The 25,914-nt window shown below is 40.2% G+C and overlaps 1 protein-coding gene and 1 long non-coding RNA gene across 2 annotated transcripts in view; one reads left to right on the top strand and one right to left on the bottom strand.

The window, feature by feature from the left end:
- egfra (epidermal growth factor receptor a (erythroblastic leukemia viral (v-erb-b) oncogene homolog, avian)) overlaps window positions 1-25,914 on the bottom strand; it is a 49,248-nt gene that overhangs the window by 12,895 nt on the left and 10,439 nt on the right. The window contains 24 exon segments of the mRNA XM_051953436.1: window positions 814-912; window positions 1,546-1,668; window positions 1,825-1,984; window positions 2,128-2,166; window positions 6,867-7,024; window positions 7,734-7,824; window positions 8,255-8,387; window positions 8,538-8,737; window positions 8,881-8,968; window positions 9,050-9,123; window positions 9,230-9,358; window positions 11,356-11,392; window positions 11,395-11,469; window positions 12,064-12,123; window positions 12,126-12,150; window positions 12,152-12,169; window positions 12,171-12,209; window positions 12,577-12,636; window positions 12,639-12,674; window positions 12,676-12,698; window positions 13,393-13,461; window positions 13,587-13,718; window positions 13,794-13,980; window positions 14,925-15,076. Coding sequence (XP_051809396.1) covers window positions 814-912; window positions 1,546-1,668; window positions 1,825-1,984; window positions 2,128-2,166; window positions 6,867-7,024; window positions 7,734-7,824; window positions 8,255-8,387; window positions 8,538-8,737; window positions 8,881-8,968; window positions 9,050-9,123; window positions 9,230-9,358; window positions 11,356-11,392; window positions 11,395-11,469; window positions 12,064-12,123; window positions 12,126-12,150; window positions 12,152-12,169; window positions 12,171-12,209; window positions 12,577-12,636; window positions 12,639-12,674; window positions 12,676-12,698; window positions 13,393-13,461; window positions 13,587-13,718; window positions 13,794-13,980; window positions 14,925-15,076 — 2,207 coding nt within the window.
- LOC110949232 (uncharacterized) lies at window positions 2,853-5,879 on the top strand. Its single transcript, XR_002595572.2, has 2 exons — window positions 2,853-3,702; window positions 4,005-5,879. It is a non-coding gene; the product is annotated as an uncharacterized LOC110949232 (long non-coding RNA).

Below are 25,914 nucleotides of genomic sequence, written 5' to 3'. Positions count from 1 at the left end.
TTCAAACTGAGCTATATTTAGTAAGTTTCCTGTCCTGAGCATATCAATTGGACCCTAAATGTTTTTAATATGCCTATTACAGTATCAACATTGTTCAGTAAATAAGCGCTTCTCTGCAAGGATCTCTGTAATTTTTGACAGTCTGATGACAAAGATGTTAGTGGGGTTTTTTTTCACTTAAAACACAAGACTGAACTCAAGTCATGAAGTTCAGAGGACGTGCGTGTCCACCACAGAGTGCAGATGTACAGTGACGGAGCAGCACGACCACAAAATCACAGGATCTGAGATGCACATTTGTCTGGTTGCATAATGCTTTCAGAGCAGGCTGTTCTCTCAGTGCGGCTTCACGACTGCATTCTTTTCCACAACACCTCAGCTTTGGATTACACACCGACGCCCACACGTTGCCTTCCAGTGAATTAATCCCATTTCCTACTGGCCCATGTGACAGTTGTAACATGACACATTCTCCATTACAAGGAAAACATGTGGCCACTGGTTTCAAACACAGTTACATACGCTATAAATTACAGGATACATTACTCTTAAACTGACATCTGGAGGGCAATAACTGTCACTCACTTTGTGTAACACACCGAGACACTTCTGAACCTTTAAAGTCAAGTCAAAATATTGTGATACTTCCTACAAAATTACCATAAAATTGCTAGTTTTTTATTTTTAACTAAGAGCATGCACGTAATTGAATGAGACTGGGAAGTAACATTTGAAATGGATTCCCATTTTAGTTCTGACTCAGTATTACAGTAAGCATAGTCCAAAATTGACCACATAAATCAGTGAACTTACGTCCAAGATCTCCTTGTTTGCTTTTGGTGATGTGGCCTCTCTTAAAACCTTGATGGCCACAGGGATCTTCACATCCTCTCCCTCTGGAACCCACAGACCCTGTATGGACACAAGTTTCTTGTTTTACAGGCTGCAATTACACCTGAATCATCAAGTCACGCAAGCATACACTTACAGTACAATCATAAAGATGTACAAGCACTGGTTGAGTACGGCCCACCATAAACACATACAGTATACAGTGCATTTGTGTTCTATTGGTAGGCTCTACTTTGCTTATGTCCTATCAAGGTCTAAAAGTGAAAATTGTCCTTACAGAGGCAGAAACCCAAGAGCACACTTGTTTTTGTACAAAGGAACATCGACCTGACTTACATTCTTTCTCTGGAGAGTTATTCTAACCTGAAACCAACCCTAAAATAGACAGTTAACCTAGAGGAGACCAGCTTTTTGTCCCTATATGGAAGATGAGTTCCCACAATGTCATTGCGCAAGCACACATTCCCACATTAATAAGAGCGAGAGTGAAGTCACTCATGCGTGATCTGGCGAGTTCAAAATGTGTGCTTTAATTGAAAAATTGACAACACATGTAGATGAGTGAAAACACTGACGGGTGTTGGTTCTTGGCACAAACAGCACTACAGAGCTCCAGCCTCAGTAAAGCTCAGCACTAAAATTCAGTTTTGACAATAAGTTGGTTTGAGACACAACCCTGAGGCATTCTGTTACCTTGTAAACTGTACCAAACGCTCCTGATCCCAGCACTTTGATTTTCTTAAATTCAGGTTCCTTCAGGATCCGCAGCAGAGCCTGGTTTGGCGCCTCTCCGCTTGGAGTAAGAGGTTCAACCAACTGCAAAGACGGATCGAATGTCTTGAATGCTCAATATGTTAATACTAAAAAAAAATCAAAAAATGTAGCATATGAAAAGCAAAACACGGAATCTCTTTCTGTCTAAACATCTTGGTGTGTTCCTCCAAGTGTGGTGACTCAGTTCCCTCATCTTACCTCTCTCTCTTGGAGCAGTCTGCGCATGGTTCTCTTCCTCTTGATGTGGCGTCGGCGGAGCAACACAAAGACAGACAGGCCTGCAATAAGAACAGCCAGCAGCCCACCAACTACACCAGCCGCAATCATGGAAAGACCAGGTGGGCTGAAAGACAGCGAGCTGATTTAAGAATGCAGATAGAAAACAGAGCACAGCTGTAAATTTCATTCAACATGGAAGGACATGATGGGCACACCAAACTTAGACAAAGCCGGTGTGCCCTTAAAGAATGAAGATCAGATCAGTGCACTGAATTTACCCACCTTTTAATATGGCAGCCGCTGAGGCCAGGCCCAATGCACCTGTGGATAAATCAATGAAGAGAATTTAATGTAACTATGCTGTGAGTGTTCTTTCCTCCTGCAAATTCACCAAGACAGCAGAGAGCCCTTGCTTTCCTGTGAAGCAATCACTGTCCATCAAAAACAATTCACTGTTGTCCTACTTGTATGCTTCACAACATATCTGATTTCATTTCTGCCACTGAAAGCATCCAAGTTCTCTGTAATTTGCTACAAGTCTACAAGACTAAATAGTTTGAATGGATGCATCAATCACTGGGGTCAACTGGGGACTGTTTATTTCCATGTAGACCAGTGATGTATTTATGAAATGCCAAGCTATTGAAAAGTTATGGAAACAAATATCGTATTTTTCTCCATAGAAAGTTACACAAGGCCGTTACAGAGGTTCATCAAAGTGACTGCTTTCAGCGGTTTAATTCCAGAACCACTTCCCTTGTTACTCATTTGTATACCACCATGGCTGAATGCTGATTGTATATAACTGTGAAAATTAGGTCTGCTTTCAGTAGGAGCCATTATTGTTTTGTTCTTAAATGTACTGCAGACCTCTAAAACTTGATACTGAAACAAAGACAAACCAATGGCAGACTGGAAGGTACAAAAAAGTTTACAGAAGTTCACAAACTATAGTATGCCTCACACACAAATAATGTCAAGCATATGTTATTTGTTGTTAATGGGGAAATTTGCAAAAAATCACTGTAAAACATGTCAATTTAGATTTTGTCTTTAGCTGTAAAATGTTAGATTTTGAACTCGGCTATTCTAGTTTTTGCAGCTTAAATTTACTTCAGATTCAGATTGACTGGACTTGCTTCATCAAGTTATCAGTTGAAAACAGAAATAAAAGAAATATCGCAGGAATGAAGGTCTGAGAGCATGAGAAAACGTACTTGGTTCTGAATTTGAATTTACCTCCATAAACTAATGTTAAGATTGAAGAACATAGATAAACAACTTGTTATATTCTGGAGATATGTCATGTTTTCATTTGGACTAAAACACAGACATGTTTTGGTCAATGAGAGGACTACTCCTGCTGGCGGAGGGATTCTATGCACCTGCAAAGGCAATCCAAATAAGGCGGATTAATATGTGAACCTACTGTCTGAATAAGTGGACTGTTAAAACGCGTGCGATTTTATTCCTGCTGAAAGACACACTGGAGGTGAGTGTACATGAGTTTAAAATCTATTTGCCCTTAACTTTGAAGTTGTAACATAAAGATAAAAGAGTTAACTTTGTACATCATGCTTATAAATAATTTTTGATAGAAGGTTAAAAATGTGAAAGTATAGGAACATTGGTTTGTTTTAATCTGGTGCAATATTTGTTTTTCTTTAATAAACAACTGAAGTTTGTCATTGGACTTTGACTTTAAGTTAGCTAGCTTCAGTCAACATTAGCAACGTTAGTTGTTGGCTTGGTGAGGGCAAAGATGGTGGTGGTCTGACAGTCAGCGGGGAGAAATGGCAGAGCTGCAGCTCCACTTGGTTTATTATGGAATAACCAACGTTTCTTATCATGATGATGGTAAGTGTTGTTTAATTAATTTTTCGAACCTCACGTTGCTAAAACTACTCCATGACAAATTACACTGATAAACAACTAATTCATTTTACTATGAAAACTCTGCATTAAAAAGGTGAACCTGAACACTGTAAATTTAATTATTAATCACCCCAAGCATCGTTTTCTCCTTTGTAATCTTTAAAACCAACTTCTTATTTATTTATTTGTTTATATCTCAGCTGATGTGACAACATAAATGCTGGTACCAATATATCTGTGATAGGCCAATATCAAGGTAATAGAAATGCATTTTTCTGTTACAGGCCTGAGCAAGCATTTCCAGTTCACGAAGTGGAAATGTAAGTTTTGTGCATTCTCCCAAGTTGCCAAGGAAGAACAATGAAACATTATAGACATGGGCATCATAGAAGATATTCAGATAATGATGGCTGCTGCATGCACTGAAGTTTTTGTAAATAAAAGCACGAGACGAGAGGAAAACTGCAAGTCAGTCCAAATAAAGAGAGATCCACTACCTGCCAGAGCTGCCTGATGGACAGACTACTGTTAAATCAGAGGATACTGAGTCTGCGCTTGGGGGAAATGCAGAAGAGGGACCCAGATTCATAGGTTCTGGACAAACTGATGCTTGCAACATTCTCACAGTGGAGAAAGGAGATCGTTGGTGGTGAGCCACTCATCTCTGCTGTCATGGACAGATGGCCTGCATTGTTTTGCAAGAGACAAGTCCTTTGCCAGTTGAGTACAGTTTACTTGGTACAATTTAGAAATTATTTAGTACTTGTATTTTATTGGAATTTTCAAGTTTGAAGACTTGTTTACTTCTACGCCACTGGATCTCTACTGTAAAACGTTGTACTTTTCACTCCACTACATACGTCTGACTTACTTTCCGAGCAAACTTATAACAATCAGTCAGTATAACTTATACATCAGAGTTGAAACTTCAGCTAAAAACAATAAAGACGAAAGATTTTACTGCAATGTGACTGCAGAATGCTGACCTTGCTCTTTGCCCTGTATTTAATTCATTTGTACTTTGATAAGTTTAAGCCATAAAATTACATTTGAAATGTAACATAAAGTAAGGTGTGTGTGTGTGTGTGTGTGTGTTTGTCATGGTAATCTCATGGAGAAACCCTTGATGTGATCATGAAAGGAATGCAGATTGGACTGCTGACTGGACACCTCTGATTGACGCATTTCCTCTGGAAGCCTTAAATGTGGTTGTGGTGGTGGAGGAGACCGTCATCCTGCAGGAGCTCAGAGAGGTGCCCACAGGTCTTGCCATGCTAATGGGACATCGCATGTAAACAAATGAATGTGCATCATGCTCCTGGTAGAAAGGAGTAGTTGTTTTGGACTCTTGCTTGTTCTGCACATTGTTCTTGTTTTTTGACAGTGTCGTTTGTACAGCTCTGGTCAGGTATGAAAAGAGGAGAGAATTAAGGTGGAAAACCTAATGCTGTTCTGAACTGTATTGATTGTTTATATTTTTTCAGAGGAAGTAACTTTCATGATGAACCAACTAAGTTATTTTAGAATTATTTTCAATGATTATTCTACCTAGTCAAGGAAGTTAATTATATGGTTCATAAAAGCTCTCATTAGCCCTTACTTCTCTTTCTTCATGTGTTATACTGTCAGTTACAGTTTTGGCAGTATTTGGTAAATATTTTACAATGTACTCTGTTTTTCATATTCAGTATATTGAAATTATTAGACTGTTGGAAAATGTGGGACCAATGTGTAAACGCTCAAGTGTCTTGATGTGGGTATGTGTAATTAAGAGCAACATTGTTTCCGTTGATCTTATGATATTGATCATCTGTGTTGTGACGCAGGTTTGAGATCATAGTTTATGTATAACACTGTTTTTCTAAATACATTTCTGACAACACATGCACTGCAACTATTAACTATGATTAATAAATATAGGAAACTTGCAACAATCAGTCACTACAACTTATGCATAGAAGTTGAAACATATTTAAAATGCAAATCTTCTTAACTTGAAATGGAAAGTTATATAACTATAGAACCTGAAGGTGTGAGTTCTACGAATATCAAAATGTGAGCTTGTTTGACTTGTTAAATAAGGTTTTCTCGCACTGAGGATGTAAGGTTAGTGTTTATTGTCTGAGGACAAAGTTAAATAAACTTACACAACTTAAAAACAATGTTGAGCAACTAGAACTTTGTAGTTATATCAAGGAGATGAACTTTATTGAGTTCAAACAAAGGTTGAGTTGATTTGCGTTTTCAAGGCAGCAGGTCAACTTTCATTTGCAAGTTGAAACAAGAAAAGCATTTAGAGAATGCAGTACAACGCCAAGGCTGCTCAGTTGTATCATTTAAGGCGGATGAAATGTTGAAAAAACTTGTGGCACAAATCGCGACACTATAGAATGTGACTATTTAATATAGATGTACCCACAAACAAAATAATCCTGTGCTGAGCACAGGCGTGTGTTATGTAAGTGTACATTTTGTACGTTACACTAAATCACGTGACCTAAATATGTAGCCGGCGACAGGAATTGATGGTACTTGGAAACACCCCACAATTTAATCAATTGTTCCTTGTATTATTCCCAATAGATAGGTCCTGATAAGTCCGCAGCGGTTGATTTATAGTAGGATTGCAATCATGTGATCGTCAGCAGGCAGCTGATGTTGTCATAGCAACAGTGACACTGTCCTGCTGTCTCGCAATGACACAGAAATCTTTAGCAAATCTTTGGATCCAGTCTATAAGCCACATCACTGCCAGAATGTAATCACTTGGTCCTTGTATCATTTCTGATTTTCCCTGAAAATTTCATCCAAATCTTTTAGTCCGTTTTTGAGTAATGTTGCTAACAGACAGACGGACAAGCATACGCTGATCGTCACAGAACTCCACCCTGTTCCTTGGCGGAGTAATAACATTAAATGTCTTAAAATATCATTTTTCAGTCTGTCCTAAATTGTCTGATTTCAATCATCTCAGCAAGAATTGCCTCACTTTTAACAGCGACCTTACTCTAGAATGTGTGCCAACACAACCCCAGCTGAACCTTCAGGCCTGGAAATCATTTCTGCATCACTATTACGACAGGCAAATGTTTGCAACACAGAGAAAAGTAGTGCCAGTTCTCAGTTCGACTGAACAATGCTTTTACCCTTGAGTGCAGTTTTTGTGGCAGAGCTGGCACACTTTCATCTCGTCTGCATATTTCCACACTAGCATGTCGTCCTCCCCTGGCACGCCTTGGGGACAGCGGGAGACACAGAACAGTCCATCTTGGAAGTTGGCACACTTAGTGCAGTTTCCAGAACCCTGGAAGTAAAAAAAAAAAAAGACTCATGATGTTTACAACTCTATTGGAGTAGTTGTAAATATTATGTTAACCGCACTGTCTCATAGTAATAATTTCTCAAAGGGAGCTGCATCATTCTTCCTCATAAAGAAGCAAATGTTTGGCAATGGAAACCCACAGAGTCGTGTTAGACACTTCAAAGTCAGGCCAGTGAAAAGACAAGTTTGATAACAATTCAGTCATCTGATACAGGAGCTGTCATTTATTACTTTCCTTAAATCCACCTCAGCCTTTGGAGCAGCATCTAACACAGCAGTTCCATTTGGGGTGAATACAATTCAGTCTTATCTTACTTCAACTTAGACATTAATTTTTGATAATAATGCCAGTTATTTCCCAAAAAGGAGCCTGAACTCGTTTTTAATCAAAGATGGGATTATGAGCTTATAAAAGAAGACAGTTATATCACACAGCCACACCCCTTATTCAAAACACAGCATGTCTTGTGGCTGAACTGCATTGTGGTCTATTAAGGCTGTTGTGAATGGAGAAATGAGCAAGCAGCAGCACTTCTGGAACAGATTTCATGATGCTCAAATATTCATTAGTGACACTCTTTGATTCCAAGTGACTGACACAAAAATGCAAGATTTTAAATTCATAAATGGTTTAACAAGACTATAATTGTTTTGTTTGTCGTATTAGTTCAGTGTTTGGTGACACACATACAGGCGCGCTGCAGGTCACAGTCCCATTCATGCGCCGACACTCCGGGTGACATTCCATGCAGGTTTTTTTCACGACCACCTCCCGTGGTTCTCTGCAAAAACAATAACAGAGCTGACAAACTCTCACCGCCAGCACGCCTCATTTCAAACAGTTACATGTGAAGTGAAATTCTTCATCCCTTCTTTGAGGGCAGAAGTTAATTGTAAGCCTGTCAAGATTCAATGTTTGACAGAGATCTCCAAAGATAAACACATGTGAGTGAATGCACCATTTCTGCTGCACTGTTTGTCTTACATCTACTGGAGATTTAACTTCAAAATACCTCAGATCATATTTGGTCTTAGCATTTCTTTCAATAATCCCCAAACTCATCAAATGTCACAGTCGGTATATGCTCATGGTACGAAAATAGACTTTGAAGGAGTGAACTGTTGAGTACACAGATCTGATGTTTAGACGCTTGTTTGTCTAAAATAAGGAGCGCAGCTTAAAAGGCAGTCAGTCCCAGATTCCTCCCTTACCCCTCCAGGATGTTGCAGGAGTCAACACAGCTCCCATCACGGCTGTAGTCACGGCAGGCAAAACACATGTCTGGGCCTGGACCCCAGCAGCCGTCTGTGGTACACTTCCTGTCACACGTGTTGTTTCTCAGAGCTGTAACCAAACATACAATCTCAAGGAGAGCTCTTGCACACACAATTATCCAATTTTGATATTAAGCCCCACTGATTAAATCTGGATTACGTAATGAAAAGCTACAAAAACATGGATCTAACTGAATTTGGTTTTGGAAACTCAATTTACCGCACGTGGCAGCATCAGCATTTTCTTCTATCATGGCACTTTGGCTGTCTGATTTAAAGAGCCTCTTCCATTGGCTGATGTTGGTGTAGCAGAGGTCCCGGTTCCTAATGATGGCCACGTCTCCATCACTGATTTCTTTGAGGGATTTAAGGCCCAGATAGTTGATACCGAGCTGAGTCATAACCACACTGCGGCTCCCACTACACAAAGTGGAAGAGAATGACAAGAAGAAAAAAATAAGAATTTATGACAGCCTTGAATAATAGTCAACGCCTGAAAAACTAATTTCTTCCTTGTGATCCAGCGCTTGTGAATCTACGGGGGGTCTTTACAAGGAACATACCGTTTAGTTCTTCCTCGAATGATCTCCAGATTCTCAAAAGGACTAAGTGAGCTCATGCTTGTTGGCCACGTCTGAATCCACAAGTATCCTGAAGCAACAAATGGTTTGTTAATTGTGAAACTCTGCATTTTATGGTGCCATGCATTAGTCATGTCTTACGTCGTCTTACCAGTAATTTCCTTAACTGTCTTAAACACATCAAGCTGGGCAGGATCCATCTTGGGTGTTTTGGTAAATGTATCCCTACAAATAATACAAATAATTGGGTTTTGGTTGAGATGCCCAGCAATCTATTACAGCTGATGTTGATTGGCATGGAAACCGTATACAATTAATATCATCAACTTACCCATAAATCGATGGGTGCATGATGGCAATGTTACCATTGATTTTGGTGCAGTTTTTAAAGGAGTCGATGTTTGTGGCATTAATGGACAAAGCATGAGTCAGGTCTCCTGTTCCAAGTCCATTGCACACTGTAAACAATTAAGGAAACAAATAAACTGTGTTAGAAGGAGTATTCAGATGTGTAATAGAAGCAAGATCTTAATGGAAGTACAGTAAAAAGTATCATTATCAGTAAAACCCATTTAAAAAGTTTTAGAAATGGTCAAGCATGCTCATTACGCTGACAGTATGCTCCCATTTTGCATCAGCATGTAGATGTCAAATGCGTTGCTAATCCCATTAGCTAACTGTATACTATTAGCTTTTCTACAACAATATTCTGTTTATCACAGAATGATATGGTTTTTGAGTTAAAGAGAAAGTTTAGCATTTTGTAACATACTTTCATTTGTTTTCTCGCCACAAACTGAAAAGACTACACATTGCAGTTTCACTTAGCATAAAGCTGTTTAGCCTAGCAAAACACTTGACTTTCCTCAAGGGGATGAATAAAGTATCTGTCTGCTATATTTTGGAAAAGAGATTTTTAATCTCAAGGGACTTCTTGGTAAAATAAAGGTTAAATAAAAGTGACCCTGTGAACTCTGATTGTTTTTTTGCTCCTGTCACAATTTTCCTGTCTGTGAGCTCATTTTTCACCCCAATATTAAGTCATGCACCTCCACAAATACATGCCAACCATGGCTAGAAGAAGACAGAACTCAATGTGTTCTGTGCAGTATAGCATAGAAAACGGCAAATTTATCTGCTTATTTCCAAAATTTTACAAAAAAAAAAAAACATTTTACAAAAACTGACATGTACAATAGTGTACAAGTGGCCACAAGATGTGGTAAGTCTACATACTACTGATATGTTACTATTTAAAATTGGTCTTTTGTTTCCATTCTTGCCTCTTATCCGCCTGTAGTTCAGCTCAGTTTAGCTGAAAAATCTCAGAATTTTTGTCTTGTGGTTGGTTGCAGCTGAGATACAAATAGCTTCTTAGTTGCACCAAGGAGAACAGAGTTTTTTTGTTTGTTTTTTACAAAACCCTGTAAGTGACAATGGTCTGTTTTAAACTGAGACATGTAGAATAAAGTGATTGTGATGACATGTCAAGATTTAGATTTGGACAATCTTCCCAACAAGCTGCTTTTCGTACATAATTAGTTTAAGGATAGTCAGAGAGTTGTAAATCTCCTGATTCTTGAGGGTTTTTTAAATTTCAGGCTCTGATAAACGGTGAAATGCTGGTCTTTTTTGTTAAAACAAAACATGTCTTTTTAACCTGTTGGCTGGCAATAAGAGAGGTGTCAATCTCCCCAGCAAGTAAGCAAATAAAGCATATTTCTCAAAATGCCAAACAGATTCTTTAAAACCATATTTTAAATCATATCTTCTATATAAAGTGATGGAGTAGAAAGCATAGGTAACATCTGACTCAAGACTGACGTGACCTGATCATGAAGGCGTCTTTATAAATGTTTATGACTGTTATGACAATTTTCAATAGGGTTATTTCATGTGGATATTATTTGAGGTGGCCATAAAGCTGTCCATAAACAGGCATCGACCTTAAGGAAAGCTATTCAGCTTCATGTGTTTTACATTGCAATAAACTGTTCATATGTGACTAGTGCTGACATTTGTTGTCATGAGACCATTCTAATTGTGTCATTATGTTTTCCCTGATCTCAGGAGTGGTTGAATTCAAACTAGCCATTAAACCCTCCTTATACAACCCTAACCTTGATAACTGTCAAGTTGTCATAACAAGGACATCTTATATTATGTCCATTTTTTATTAAAAAGGCATAATTGACCAAATAGTATTTAACAACAGTCATAAATATTCGTAAACCTTCTTACGTGCTCATGGCAGGTGTCCGGTCAGTTCTATGCACAAATAAAGAAGCACCAAACTCCAATATATGCCTCACTTGTGTACCTCTGAATTGTGCCAAAGCATTTTCCTTAAGAAAATGGCCTTAGTGTGTTAATTATGATCCACCACTACAAAACTGTGTTTTGTTTGTTGTCAGAAATATGTCTCCAGGTTGCACAGAAACAGCTTAACCTCCCACCTTTGGACACAGTCCATCACATTTGGCGCATTTCCTATTCCTCCTTCATCCACCTCGTATGTGTTACCGCTGCACGTCCGCACACAGGCTCCATGATCAGTCACAACATAATTATCTGGGGTGATTGCAAAATATAGGAGGTTCACTTTCAAAATCATGTCAGATTCATCACAAACAGATTGATATTACAAAGCGTCTGGACAAAGAAGGCCAAAAGTAAAACAAATAAAAGTCTGAATGTTCCTTTCAGCAATAATAGCTTGTAGCAGTTACACCACCAGCAGGACTAGAGGTAGATAATGTAGGTCACACAATATAGATTGGGTAATACGGAGCCAGACCAGTGTAAGTTAAACTTATGAAGAAAGGTTGTTGCATTAACACACCCTGAAACTCAATCAATTTTCTTTTCCTGTTTATACAGTTTATAATTAAACTTGGACTAACTGTAACCACTGAATGTTTAACAACCCTGAAGGACAACCTGGGCACTTGTTCAGCCATACCACAATGTGAAAAAAAGCTCCCAGTCATGCATGGTGTGTTTCATATTGCCAAATGAAGCCCACAACTTTGCTTTTATTTACCTTGACTGTGGAAACAACAGCTACGCTATGTGCTTTTATGTAGGGTAACAAATATATCCACGTCTAGAAGGACTGAAAGTTTAACAAGAAATTGGCTAAAGCGCAAGAAAAGTTTCTCTTACGTGTGGCAGCTTTTTGACACAGGTGGCCCCCGAAGTTGTACTTTCCATGTGGGTTAGGACCAGCTGGTGCAGGTTGGGATCGTAGCGGCATGAGGCCTGGGCAGGAAGTCCTTACACACCCCATCATCCTGGAAGTCTCGACAGGCCTGCAGCACAAACAACAGTCATCGGGACCAAAACAGAGCCCCCACACTAATGATAACACTGCATTCCTCTATCACAGCCTCGGCTTAATCCTGCAGAGCTGCATAGAGAGGGAGAGCAGACGCTGATACTCAGGCACTGCCAAATGAAAGATTTATCAGCAGTTACATGTCTCATTGGTACTGAAAACCAATAACAATATTTCTGATCATAAAAACAGATGCTGCTGAGAGAAGAGCTTTGTTGTGCTGGAGAGTTCTTGTGCAGATATCATGGAGTAAGTATGAATATTCAGCATGTTTTTGCTGTTTAAGCGTTTTGTCTTTATTCATGTTGTTTCCTGCCACATGAAGGTGTCGTTTGTCTCACCAGACAGTCGGTCCGTCTGGGTCCTGTGCATCCTGCGGCACAATGCTCATTGCAGCAGTCCACTTGGTGAAAGGTCCTTTGCATCTCTTAGAGCACTGCCTGTGCACAGTTCAGCTTTGTTACTGGAGATGGAAACAACACAAATTTGGTGTAGTGACCAGCACCAGCAACTCATTTTTCTGTTTTTGTTTCTGAGGCCATTTCAAAACGGTACATTAGAGGATTTTAACACGTTCAAATGATGGTGAAAATGAGCAGGTGCACAAATTAGTCTCATCTTGTTGTTGTCTGTATGTAGTTTAAAATTAAATTAGCCTATCATGCGTGAGTGCAGAGAAGCCCAGTGTTTCTAATTAATATAATATGGAGAGACCATTCAGTGTTTTAGGATATGTACAGTGGCTGCACAGTGGACGGTGGTTAGCAATGTTGCCTTGGCAGCTAGAAGATCTTTAGTTCGTGCCCTGGCCTGGGATCTTTCTGCATTGAGTTTGCATGTTCTTTCTGTGCATGCGTGGATTTTCTCTGGGTTTTCCAGCTTCCTCTCACAGTCCAAAAACATGCTGAGGTTAACTGATGATTCTACATTGTCCGTAGGTGTGAATGTGAGTGTGATTGTTTGTCTCTCTGTGAAGTCCTGTGATAGACTGGTGACCTGTCCCCTGCCTTCGACCTAAGTCAGCTGGGATAGACCCTAGGTAATGGATGGATGGATTAACAGATGGATGGGTGGATGAATACAGTATGTACAGTTCCTGTGTTATCACTTGGTATTGTTACATGATCAAAAAACTGAAATATAAATGTAGAGCTTACAAGTCTGGCAATTTTGAGGACCAGATGCCCAACATGAACCATTGAAGCAGCTCGAGTCACATCTTCTACCTGTAAAGGTGGTTGAAAAGATACATTGCAAAATGTTGAACTCACCTCACCCTTAAAACACACAAAACACAGACAGATTAACTTATTTTGTTTTGTTGTCTTCTGTTGTGAAATGTAATACTTACAAAGTGGGTTGTTGCTAGCAATTGGGAGCTCCATCTTGGGTTTGTTGTCGTCACTGACAATGTCATACCACTGGATCGTTTCCACATTGCATAGCTGGTTTTTCCCAAAGGTTACACCTCCTTTTAGGATTTCTGCAAAAGTAGCCACGATGTGAATTTGATGAACCTGATGAATTTTTGCAGTTTTAAAAAACTACTGAGATTTACCTGTTAGGCTGTTTAGATGAAGCTGATTGGTGCCCTTTTCTATGTCTTTGTCATAATTGGCGAGCACAGCAAGTGCAAAGTCTCCCTCATAGAGGGTATGTCCTCGGATGATGCGCAGGTTCTCCAGAGAAATCTTGGATGCTGAGTTAAGGGCAATCAGGACATATCCACCCACTTCTTCAATAGACTGCAGAAAAAAGAGAATATTTGTCTGTGAATTAAAGAATGTGCAAAGTTACTGGTTTTCTAACTGTGAGAGCAAAACAAATCAGCATTAAAATTTGAGCCTGTGTCATTTTCTTTATTTACATCATTTATGTATATCAGAATATAGTGAAATAGGTAATCCATGGTAATGACAGACTAAAGCAACAAAAGCACTGTCTTTTGCTCTTTCATATTTTAATTGATTTAAAAATTAGAATATAAATAATTTTAGAAGACCTTTAGAACTCATTATGTTTTTTCTCTCAAAATATGCATTTGAGTGACTGCATGAGTAGTTTTTTAGTTCCGACTATTGTCTGTAGGTCTTTCTCACTGGTTTCAACAATGACATGGTTGGGGTTTTATGTATGTAGCTCGGGGGAAAAAAAGCCATGAGGGAGGCATCCATTAGAATATTGACTCAACTCAGAGCTTCCAGCATCTGGATTATGACAGCTGGACAGAGGTTACAGTTTAGAGAGAAAAATGACAGTGACATGAAGGGGATTTTTTTTTTTAAAGTGATATGTCTACTCTTTTTTATGATAAACTAAACTCTTGGAACTGCTGCATCATGTCTGCTGACTGTATGTTATTCTATGTTTGTGTGCTAGTCTGTATGTAAGTGTGTGTGTGTGGTCCTTTATCACGTCTGCCCAGCGTTCACAACCGTCTTTACAGCTGGTGTTGAAGCAAAGCTCCAACCAGAACATTATAAACACAGTGTCTCATCATAAGTTCTCACTCTCCACTAATTTTAGCTATCTGAGGCGAGATGAGCGGTGAAGATCTGCAGCGATCCAGGACAGACTGCTTGGCAGACTGGCTTCAGACCACCAAAGAGACAACTTAAAATAATAGTAACCTTCACCAGTCTGTTATGTGCGTGTTCAGCCTCAACATCTAACTGTTTGCAGTTTTTACCCTGAGGAAGGACAGGTCACGATGCTCCTCCATGTGGGTGACCTCCAGGTTCTCCAGGACCACGGTGCAGTTACTGAAGGTCTTCACCATGTTCAGGTAGTGGTCGTCTTTAGAACCCAGGAGGTTTAAACGGTTGCTGATACCTTGGCATACTGCAGGAAAGACGAGATGCAAGTGGAGAAGCGATTCATTTGGATGCTACTTCAAACTGTTAATCATCTGCAAGTGCAGTGCAGTGTCACAAAAGCTTTAATCCAAGGCCCACAGTGCAAGAAAGACACATCCACTGCTTATATAACACACTGGCTCAATTTATGACTTGCTGTGTGTCTTTGTTCGTGAATTTGGTCTGTGCAGTCATAACTTGGCCAGCTTTCATGTGAAAATAAGCGAGCTGGGTTGCATCTTCAACAGAAATCAAATCTCAGTGACGAGGCAAGCTCTTGTTGTGAGTCAAATTGAGTTAACTGTATTTATACTGGCAAAGACCTCAGTGTTTCCACTGTTATGCAGTCCTGTTAAAAAGTCCCTACGACCAGCATCTCCACTGTGGTATTTCAGAGAAATGATGTGGTGTGTCACAGATTTCAGAAGAATTGTGAGAGCTTTTCTTGGGAACAATTCAGATCTGTAAATCTGATAATTAACAACAGTCCCAATAGCTTCAGCCAAGTTTAAACATATCTGATTTTAGGGCAATTTTTTTGGAATGACAAAAAAATAACTTTGGGCTTAAATCAAATGCTGGTCAATGGACTTTTTTGGTTGAGTTTTTCGCCCTTTCAACAACATAGGAATTGACAGGGAGATACACAGGACAGCAGTTATGTCGTTGCTTAGTGTTACACAATATAATGTCTCGATAGGGAAGGCAGTAATACTGACAGACAAAGAAGACACAAAAGGCTTTTTCTGAATGAATGCAGTTTTAAAGGAAGAATGAGTGTCTCGAGAGAACAGGTCATCTTCCTCTGTGCAGGTTCAGTCATCCTGAGCAGGTCAGACAGGTTCTGACTGGCAATAAAGAGGGAGTCTATGGTGATAAAAACTAAGCCACCCATCCATACATGCACACAAACTCTCTGCATGCACACATCATAAGCAAGTATTTGATTTTTTTTAATACCTTTTCAGTCATAATTATGGCTTAACTTGAGCAATATGTTCAGAAAAACAAAAGATTATTCCTCCTGTTTATTAGAAATGATGGTGCTGGAGTAATGTCTCGGTCACATTCCACAACATGTCAGGTCTTGACTGCAAGGAAAGCCAAACCATGCACTCCAAATTCTAAGACACACCTCACGACGCATACACAACAGTTCAAATAACTGTACTGAGCCATATCTGATTGGAAGAAAAAGAAACATAGCATCCTTCAGCTCATTTAAACTTGCATCAGAAGCCAATGTTGTGTTTTTCCCCACTTCCACTGTGTATTTTACTCTTTGTGCTGTGTTGAATTCACACACTACCACTAAAAGGAACCTAATCAGTGAGAATTAGGCACAAACAGCTGTCTGCTGCCCTCCCTCTTCTTCCTCCTCATTAGTTTGTCCCTGAGGGATCTCCCTGACATGAACTCTGCAGTCCAGCAGCCTAACGCCCAAGCAGCAGAGGCAGAAGAGCAAAAGCAAGCTGACTGTTTTAATTAGACGAGCCATGCGAGATGTAATTAGCCTCCTAATTATTACTCAGACTGCAAAACCAAACTGTAATAAACAAAAGGGTGTCATAATTTTGCTGCTCTGAATATTAATAAACCTGATTTGAGCAACACAAATGGTAGTTTGCAAACCGAGTTGGAGATAGGATTCATTTGTTTGTCATTAGACCATATATTATCAATATGTGTGTGTGTGTGTGTGTGTGTGTGTGTGTGTGTGTGTGTGTGTGTGTGTGTGTGTGTGTGTGTGTGTGTGTGTGCGCACGCGTTTGTGTGTGTGTTCCGTATGCGTACATACAGGCTGCTCCCTGCCTGAATGTTTTCTTCTGTTAATAGTTATGATAAGCAGGATGAGGCAGGTGACCAAAGGTTCAACAAACTTCCTGCAACTGAAGCTCAGACTCTGAGTGCCAAACTAGGATTGCTCAAGCGAGCAGGCGAATAGCCACAGTAAACACTCTCCTTGTCCAGTTGTTGATTTCATAACTCTGGTGCAGGTGGTAAATGACCTGATGTTCCACGGCCATAAACTGACTTCCTCATCAGGCTGCTCCAAGAGGAAAAAAACTAGGTCAGGTTGGAGCAACACCAGAAGTTAAATCCGATAGCTGGCTTCGTAATTCTGCTCTCATTACTAATTTATTCCCTAAAAACACAACCTTCTTCAACTGAAAATGACTCTCAAGTGAGTTAGATGTGTCATAAAAGTTTGCACAACATGTAAACTACCTTTGTGAGAGACAGACAGGTTAGTGAGTAAAAGAATGTGCACATTGCAAATGACTTCAGATCGTGCTTTCCATATAAGCTGACTCAACGTTAAATTTTCCAGCTTTCTTAAACGCAACTCACTACCTGTAGATTAATAAGATGCAAGGGCAAGGGTGGGGTTTTCGGTGATGTAACTGATACTGTGACAAAGACTAATTACTGATTGCTTCACTTACACCAGCTGTATTGTCGTCACAAAATGTCCAGAAGGTAACTGTAAGAGAAAGGAGTGGCAGGTCTGGTATATCTCTTCCTCAGTGTGTGTGTGTGTGGGTGGGTGTATTGGCATGAGTGTAAGTGTGCGACAGTGTGAGCAGTACAAGACACTGCCTGGAAGTGAGCTGCGTTGATCAGCACCCAGTCAGAGCTAGACAAAAGACTCGATAAACCCGATCATTAGTCATCTAAGCTGGTTGCAATGTGCGGTCACATATCGCTCTTTTGATGTTTACTTGGGGACTAGTGTTGGAAGTCAAGGGTGTGTGGGTAGATATTTGTTTCTTGAGGCTATGGGATCTGCACGACTAAAGAAAAAGACACTGCCTAAGCTCATTATGTGACATAATTAGCTCATTGTTCCAGTCCAAAGTAAGTGTTTACCCACAAAGAGAATGTACTATATCACACCAGGTGCATTCCTCTCTGTCTTTCGAAGAAATTACAGACTCAGGCTGAGCATTCACATGCATGTCATGTAGCTGGGAAACTAGTATTTTTCTTTAAGAGCAGGAAATTGAAGTTATACGTGCAAATCTTACCATATTATTCTTTGAAGCGTGTGTCTACTTTATTGTAGACACTGTATAAGTGAAGTGTAATATCAAAAAGAATCCTACAATATGCAAAACACACACTAAAAAACTGTCATACTTCTTTATGGTCCTTTGTCAACACATTTAAAGCTGTGAATTATGAATATTATGTACATTTAAAAGAAACTTTGCACAGTATTGATTTTCTACATATACAAGAGCCTGTGCAATGTATGTCTGCTCATGAAAGAATCTCTGCAATACCAATTAAACATATCTAAACATTGTTAATAAAGGCTTACTGTTATTGCCATGATGCAATTCAATACAATACATATTTTTGTGGAATTTGTATTGAAACAACATCCCTCTGAGGATATGTTTCAACCCCATTTGAACTTAAAGAAGCAGTTTAAATTTAAATTTTGTGTTTTATACATGCATGTTTTCTAAAATATGCTAGTTTCCTTGTTGCATTTACTGAAGCCCTGCTGTACTGGATTGCACTAATGCTATTGTATGTGTTAGGACGTCTATCTTCTTAATTACGAAAGCAGTGCTGGCACCAAACAGTGCAAAGTAAACCTCTTCTTTCAACTTTGAAGATGAGAAACTTATTTTACGGAGAAAATATGTACAAATAGAGCAGGATATATAACCAAAGTCACTGCAGACAACTTACAGTAAACATTTGAGACACATTAACTAAACATGGCAAGATCAAGTGTACGACGCTAAGGACCAAAACCAGCAAAGGAAAAAAAGTCAAAGTCTGCCATAAATTCACTTTCTGAGGTCTCATTTACATGTTTGGATGAAACTTTGTAATTTTTTTCCCCTTTAGTAGAAATAGTTCTACAACTTTCCTGAGAGATCTAATGGTTTCCTTTAGCACAGTGAGCCATTTTCTATACATTTACTAGGGCTGGACCCCAATATCCCGAATATCCGAATATTCGTTCGCTACCGCGGTATCCGGATATTAATTTTGGTATCCGAATATTCGTTCCCGCCCCTCCATCGGACGTTACCAGGCAGAACGAATATTCGGCTTTACTGTCTTCCCTCCGCCTTCGGCCCACATCGGCTCATATCGGCTCATCCCGTCATGTGATCACATAAACATATACACATATATCTATGACATATACATATATGTCTATGTGATCACCCTCTCCTCCCCCCAGACGATAATAGGAATATTCGGAGCTCGTCTCTTCCCTTCGCCTTCGGCCCACTTCGGCTCATCCCGCCGTGTTCGGCTCATCTCGACTCATCCATTCGTGTTTGTAAACACCACCCGAATGGCCAGATGGCTGCCAACTCTGACGTCACGCTTCACTTCGTTGTATAAACACAAGACAAGATGCCGAAGACCTCTGCTGTTTGGGAATTGTTCAGTTTAACTGAAGACAAAACGAAACCAGTGTGCAAAATTTGCGTCCAGATGAATGGATCCGAATATTCGGGCCGTCTCTGTGTATGGTAGGAGGACAGTGATAGGAAGGAGAAAAAAGACACAATCTGCTTTAATCAGCCTCCACTTAAAGTCAGGGCTCCTTGGGGTTGCAGTGATCTAAGTTTCCAACCCTTCAGATTTGGGGGGAAGCATAAATCTCTCAAAGCCCACTATCAGTGAATGAATGGAAAAAAGCCACTTCCTTGATTCTTTCAGTGCATTCAGCTCATACTTCCTCCTCATATATTCCCTGACTGGTTGAGATTCTGGAGGATATAAGGGATCAGATGTCACGCAAAGACAAAAGCAGGAGTACTAGTCGCCATATATGCTTTTTGTGGTGGTGTGATAAGTTCCTACAAACACGCTTTGTAGTAAGGACTTAAAAATTCCTGATATCCTGCTCTCTGTTCAGGGGAAACACAGTCTTCCTTTGCGTGGGAGATGCATCAATCCCTTGGAGAAAACATCTTGGGGCCTCTGAAAAGAAGGGGCCAGTAAAGACTGGAGGATACCCCCCCACTCCATTCTAACACACACGCACACTTTCCTTCCCCATCCCAAGTGAATGCAACAACACAAGCCCCTTTGACATCTCAGGAAGTTAATCTTTGCACAGGGTGAGTTCAGATGGCCACCCTGCGATGTTCAACCAGATGGTAGCTGATTATTGTCTCCAGGGGAGGACGGCATGAGGAGAGTTTAAATCAAAGTAAATGTACTATTTGAGAAGGAGGGCCCATGGAAAGGAAGTGAGAGAGAGAGAGAGAGAGAGAGAGAGAGAGAGAGAGAGAGAGAGAGAGAGAGAGAGAGAGAGAGAGAGAGAGAGAGAGACGAGAGTCAGGAGTGGTTTGTGGTTTAGTTAACCAAATGTAGATGTGGGACATAGCAGTGGGCTGTGGGGTCAAACTGTGGAAAGGGGGTGTAAAGCTTCGCACTTGACGTATGAACATGGATGACCTTTCCCTGATGGCTAACAAAAGGGACAAAAACATGGGAGTGGTCAGCTGCAGAACACAAGAAAGTGAAGAATCCTACTGAGCACGTCACATGTCCTCTAAAGAGTTCCATCCCTCTGACTACACTTGCTGGCCCGGCCTGACTTTGAGCACAGCCAGTGTAGTTTAGTCTGGTGAAAGCTCAGCAAAGTGACCAAATAAAGGCCAAAAAGGCTAATGTTTACTCTCTGCTCCTGACGACTGCTCACTACCAGTCAGTGAGACACTCCAGATACCTGTGGTCGGGCCATCATATTGTTTACTCTCCACCTCAGCATGAGGAAATCATGGACTTACGTTCTGCACAAACACAGGAAAACAGTATGTATACTCACAATCTTGCATACTGTGATGAGCAGCATTTCCCAGACCTTAAAGGCAGCCTCCGATCATGTCTTATTTAAGAACAAGAGCCAGTGCAGATTTAAGAGCAGAGACAACTCATTACAATGCAGATAAAATGAATTTTTGTCTGCATTTTAATATTACTGAACAGTTTACAAATTTTAAGTAAAAGACTGTGTCTGCATATGATGCACAGTAACATAGACATTGCACTGGGAAAATCTGTTTTTTTCCCTCATTTTAAAGGTGCAGTAATCAGTATTTTTATATTAACAACAGACCAGATCACTATGTGTGACAAGTACTTGAAAAGAAATATCATCCAACTCTGCAGCTCTCTTCATATTAACTCTGGAGAGCTGTAAAGCATCTTTCAGCTCATTTTTCAGGTTTCCTGGCCTATACTTAAGCCTATGCTGTTCCATTTTAATCTGATTATCAGAGTTTTATTTTTTTTCCAGAAAAAGCTGTGGTAAGCTTACTGGACACTACCTGCCAAGCACAAAAGAATAGACAGAAAAAGTTAGCATGTAAGCAATGAGCTCAGTGTAGCATTTAGCTGCCGAAGAGCAAAATACTCACGGATAGAGAAAACATACACTACCGTTCAAAAGTTTAGGGTCACCTAGGTAATTCCACGATTTCCATTAAAATTCACACTTTTATTCATGTGCTAACATAACTGCACAAGGGTTTTCTAATCATCAATGAGCCTTTCAACACCATTAACTAACACAATGTAGCATTAGAACACAGGAGTGATGGTTGCTGGAAATGTTCCTCTGTACCCCTATGTAGATATTCCATTAAAAATCATCTGTTTCCAGCTAAAATAGTTATTTACCACATTAACAATGTCAAGACTGGATTTCTGATTCATTTAATGTTATCTTCATTAAGAAACAACGTTTTTCTTTCAAAATAAGGACCTTTCTAAGTGACCCGAAACTTTTGAACATTGTGTACATTTCAAAGAGGAAATATAAATATAGAGCTAAAAAGAGCTATATTTTCCTCGTTGCCTGAAACACAATATCCAATAAATGCTAAGGTCAACCTGTATGTATAAACAGAGTTTTGCTGACTATTCACCACACCAATGTATAATGGTGATAACATCTCACTTGTGTTGCCAGCTTGTTGTATTGCTCTTAAGAGCAATGTAGAGTTATGTTTTTGGGGGTTTTTTTGTTTTTTTTTACCAAACGCGCCATAATGGCGTGGAGGCAACAATCTCAAAAACAAAGATACAGAACAGTGCAAATAAAATCAAACATGTTTGTAAGGGGAAAGTGAGAGTTTTTCTTTTTTTTTTTTTTTTTTTGGGGGGGGGTTGTTTTGCAATTTTAGTGGGCCAACTTTTTGATTTTGAAAATAATCATTATATAGTTACTGACCTACCAGACAGTCTTTTATTGCATTCGTGCTAGTTATTGTTTGAGCCACTGCTGTGAATAATCAACATACTGCATATTTACGTCCATAGTCAGTGATGTATTCATTACCCAGTAGTGATAGAGGACACACGGCAAAAGGCATAAATTACTGGGCACCGAACTGATTCAGTGGAATTAGTGAGACACAGTGTTGTTCCTTGTACTCTCAAACTGAAACATACTTATGAAGGGCCCAAATAATGAAGGCATAATTTTAATCAGTCAATCCTCCCTTATGTCCTGTTGGAAAGTCCATTAGTGCTCTGCAAAGGTACCAAACAATCCCACTGCTGTTACTCAAAACTCACACAAGTCCAGGCCCATTTAAATTCCAATAATGCACCCACCATTCCCCAAGAATGTTCCAACATTCAACCCACTTCCTCTTTAACATCCAGACATTCCCCCTATTGAAACTCATTCTAGCCAAGACAACCCCCCCCCCCCCCCCTTTTTTTCCCCTCTCCTTCCCTGTTAAAGTCATACTCCTCTTCAATCCCACAGGAAGCCTGAGAGGAAGAGTGGAGAGGGAGTGGGCGTCGAGCATGCTGCTGCTAACTCACTGCTCGGTGCCTCACCTCACCCCCCAACCCTCCATCCACCAGCCATCACTGAGCCATGCCTGGAAAAGAAGAGTAGAGGAAGAGAGAGCCAGAGAAAGAAAGCAAGCAAGAAAGAAAAACAACAACCACAAGCGAAGAAACCCACACATTTCACACATCATTCCAGCAAGAGAAAGCAGCTGTGATTTGGGAATCCCCAGTTGGTTTAAGCATTCCCGACTCAGAACAGCAGGCCCAGGTTGGAGCACCTCAACACAGAAGGCAGATAACCTTCACTGACTGGAGTCCTCACTTAGTCCAAACAAAGCAGATAGGCGCTCTTTGAGGCAGCCTTTCTGCTTAAGGACGTCTTATTTTTAGCCCGATCACTGACGGGCTCATTTCTGTGTAGATCTAACCGCTCTTTCGCAGTGTTGCCTGCCAACAACTCTGTTACTGCCTTAGTCATGTCTCTAGCAACTCAGGCCCACTGCAGTCTTCACAGAGAGTGACCCCATAAAAGGAATATTCTACAAAAGCCCCAGGGTTTGAGTTAGTAAGCTTTACTCTGTTGCTCAGCCCTTACTCACCATTTCAGCCTCAGCTTTACACATCGGCAGGCCCTTAAATCCACTGATGAGTAGTTTCTTCCTCATCCACACTGGCAGAGGGCAAGAGTCAGGGACAAATGGAGCTCTGGGAATTCATTTGTACAGCCGAGGAACTCTCATAATTTTAAGGCTGTGAAATGGTATTTTGTTACATGTTGTGTTGTACTCGCCAAAAGCATGACCAATTTAATTTGCACAGGATAGCTCGGAAGAATTTCGCTACGTCTTCCTGATGACACATCAAACTGAAATGTTTGAAATGCTATGGGGTACCATTGCCAAGTACTCGGGGCCTGGGAGTGCTCCGTTAAAATTTTCAGAGTGCTTTCAAAGCCATTCTGTCTCCACAATGCTAGTGTGAACAGCGAGGGCTGACATAAAATGGTGCTAGATTTTCATCAAGCACCTCTCCCCAAAGCCCACGGCTCAGATTTCATCCATTGTTAGCGTGTGGGGCGTTATCCTGTTCCTGACAGAAAAAGCACATCACACATGGTTAGCACAGCTCCAAAACAATGTCCAAAGCTTGCTTAGGATGATTATGACTGAGGAGGGTGGTTGTTTCAAGGCCGCCCCCTCACTACAGAAACACAGAGGGGCTTTTGCACAACCTAAGGCCTGGCTGCTCTGCGTCACTCATCAAAGGCCTGATACTTGGCAGACTAGATCTTTTTCTCGCTATCAGCTACACTGCTGAACACAAGGACACCGGCTCAGAAGCACTGTGTAGGAAATGCACTGCAGACTCTCATGACTACTCCAGAGTGGACAATCAGTGTGAAAGCCAGGACACAAAACCTTTCCAGCACTGAAACTATCTAATGTCCAGTCCAGGGAAAAAAGCAAAAACTCTCGTAAAATGTGACCAACCTTAATGTACTGTATTTAATATTGGTGAGAAACATTTCAATTTATTGCTATTGCAAGGATTTTGAGACTGAAAGTTCAATACTGATCTTGGAAACAGTAACTGACAGAGAAACCTCCTCACAATGTCTATTTAAAAGCTTTACATTTCCATCTCATCATACAGTCCTCTTCTCTTTGCTTTGAGATTGTTTCCAAGGTCTAGAATAACTTCCATTGTCAGCTTTTAAACCAAAATTAATGAGAAGCCCTACAAATGACCAATAAGATGAAAATCTCCTCATGTGCAAACGTGTTTGATATGACTGAAAGCGCCAGAGTGGCTACAAAATGTACCCTGATGTCATACAAATCTGGACATTTCCCATTCAATCTTTCCAGAATAATGGTGTGATATGATCAACAGCTCCACTGCTGCTTCTCAGTGAGCACATGGCAAGATTGTTATGTCCATTAAAAGCATAATTTAAACAGCTCAGCAGATGTAATGATGTTTTCAGCTCCATATCCTGGATCCCATTCCGGATGTTTTTCAATTGACCAACAGATGCCAACCATTTATAATACAGGGCAGATCTTGGACACTGCAGATCCCAGTTCCGTATAAGAAGCATCCAAAGCGTTCCACACCAAGCCAGAATACACACAAAAAAGAAAGAAAGAAAGAAAGAAAGAAAGAAAGAAAGAAAGAAAGAAAGAAAAAAGAAAGAAAGAAAGAAAGAAAGAAAGAAAGAAAGAAAGAAAGAAAGAAAGAAGGCATAGGCAAATTCTAGTGTCTGTCTAACGTACAGACAAATTAACGGAAAAACCTGAACCCTTCACCACTACAGTGAGGGGATCTGGTAGCTCTACAGTTTGCTGGGAGGGTTCGGACCCACTTGTCCCTTTTGACTGCAAATTAAAACGCAGTTTTTCTGAGTGATCACCTTTAATCATATGATAAAACATTTCCATCCTGAAGGGAGCCTCTATTCCAGAAAGACAATGCTCCCAGCCGTAGGGTCTCAAAGTGGTTCATTACCCACTCTGTGGCCACTGAATGCTTCATTTATGATAGAAAGTGATGTGAATCTTTTACGATGACCTCCACAGTCACCACATCTCAACCCAAGAGAACACCTAGTGGAGGCTTTGGCTCAACATTTACAACAGCACTCTCCACCACCATCATCAAATCACCAGATAAAAGAAAAGCTTTTAGAATAATGATCCTTCTAGAGTTACACAGACTTGAAGAATCACTGGCAAGGTAAAGCTATTGTGGTGGCACTCGGTGGCCTAATGAATTACTAAGAGACTTTAAGTTGGCTTTTCCTTTTATTATTCATCCATCTGTACATTCAGTTTGAGATTCCAGTTTGACTGTTTAAAGAAATCAAATGCAGTTGGTTGTTTACATGTACTTTGACCTGAAAACCCAATTAGGTCCCGAGTATTTTTAATCTACTGTAAATCTCCTCTGTGCCTGATTATCACAATAATACTTAGATAAAAACTAAACAAGTCGATTCATATTAAAAAATCTCAGCCTGCTGCCTAATCA

The sequence above is a fragment of the Acanthochromis polyacanthus genome, chromosome 9 (genome assembly GCF_021347895.1).
Source record: "Acanthochromis polyacanthus isolate Apoly-LR-REF ecotype Palm Island chromosome 9, KAUST_Apoly_ChrSc, whole genome shotgun sequence".
NCBI classification, from domain to species: domain Eukaryota; kingdom Metazoa; phylum Chordata; class Actinopteri; family Pomacentridae; genus Acanthochromis; species Acanthochromis polyacanthus.
The sequence above is the reverse complement of the archived record's forward strand: the minus strand, read 5'-3'. Positions and strand labels throughout refer to the sequence as shown.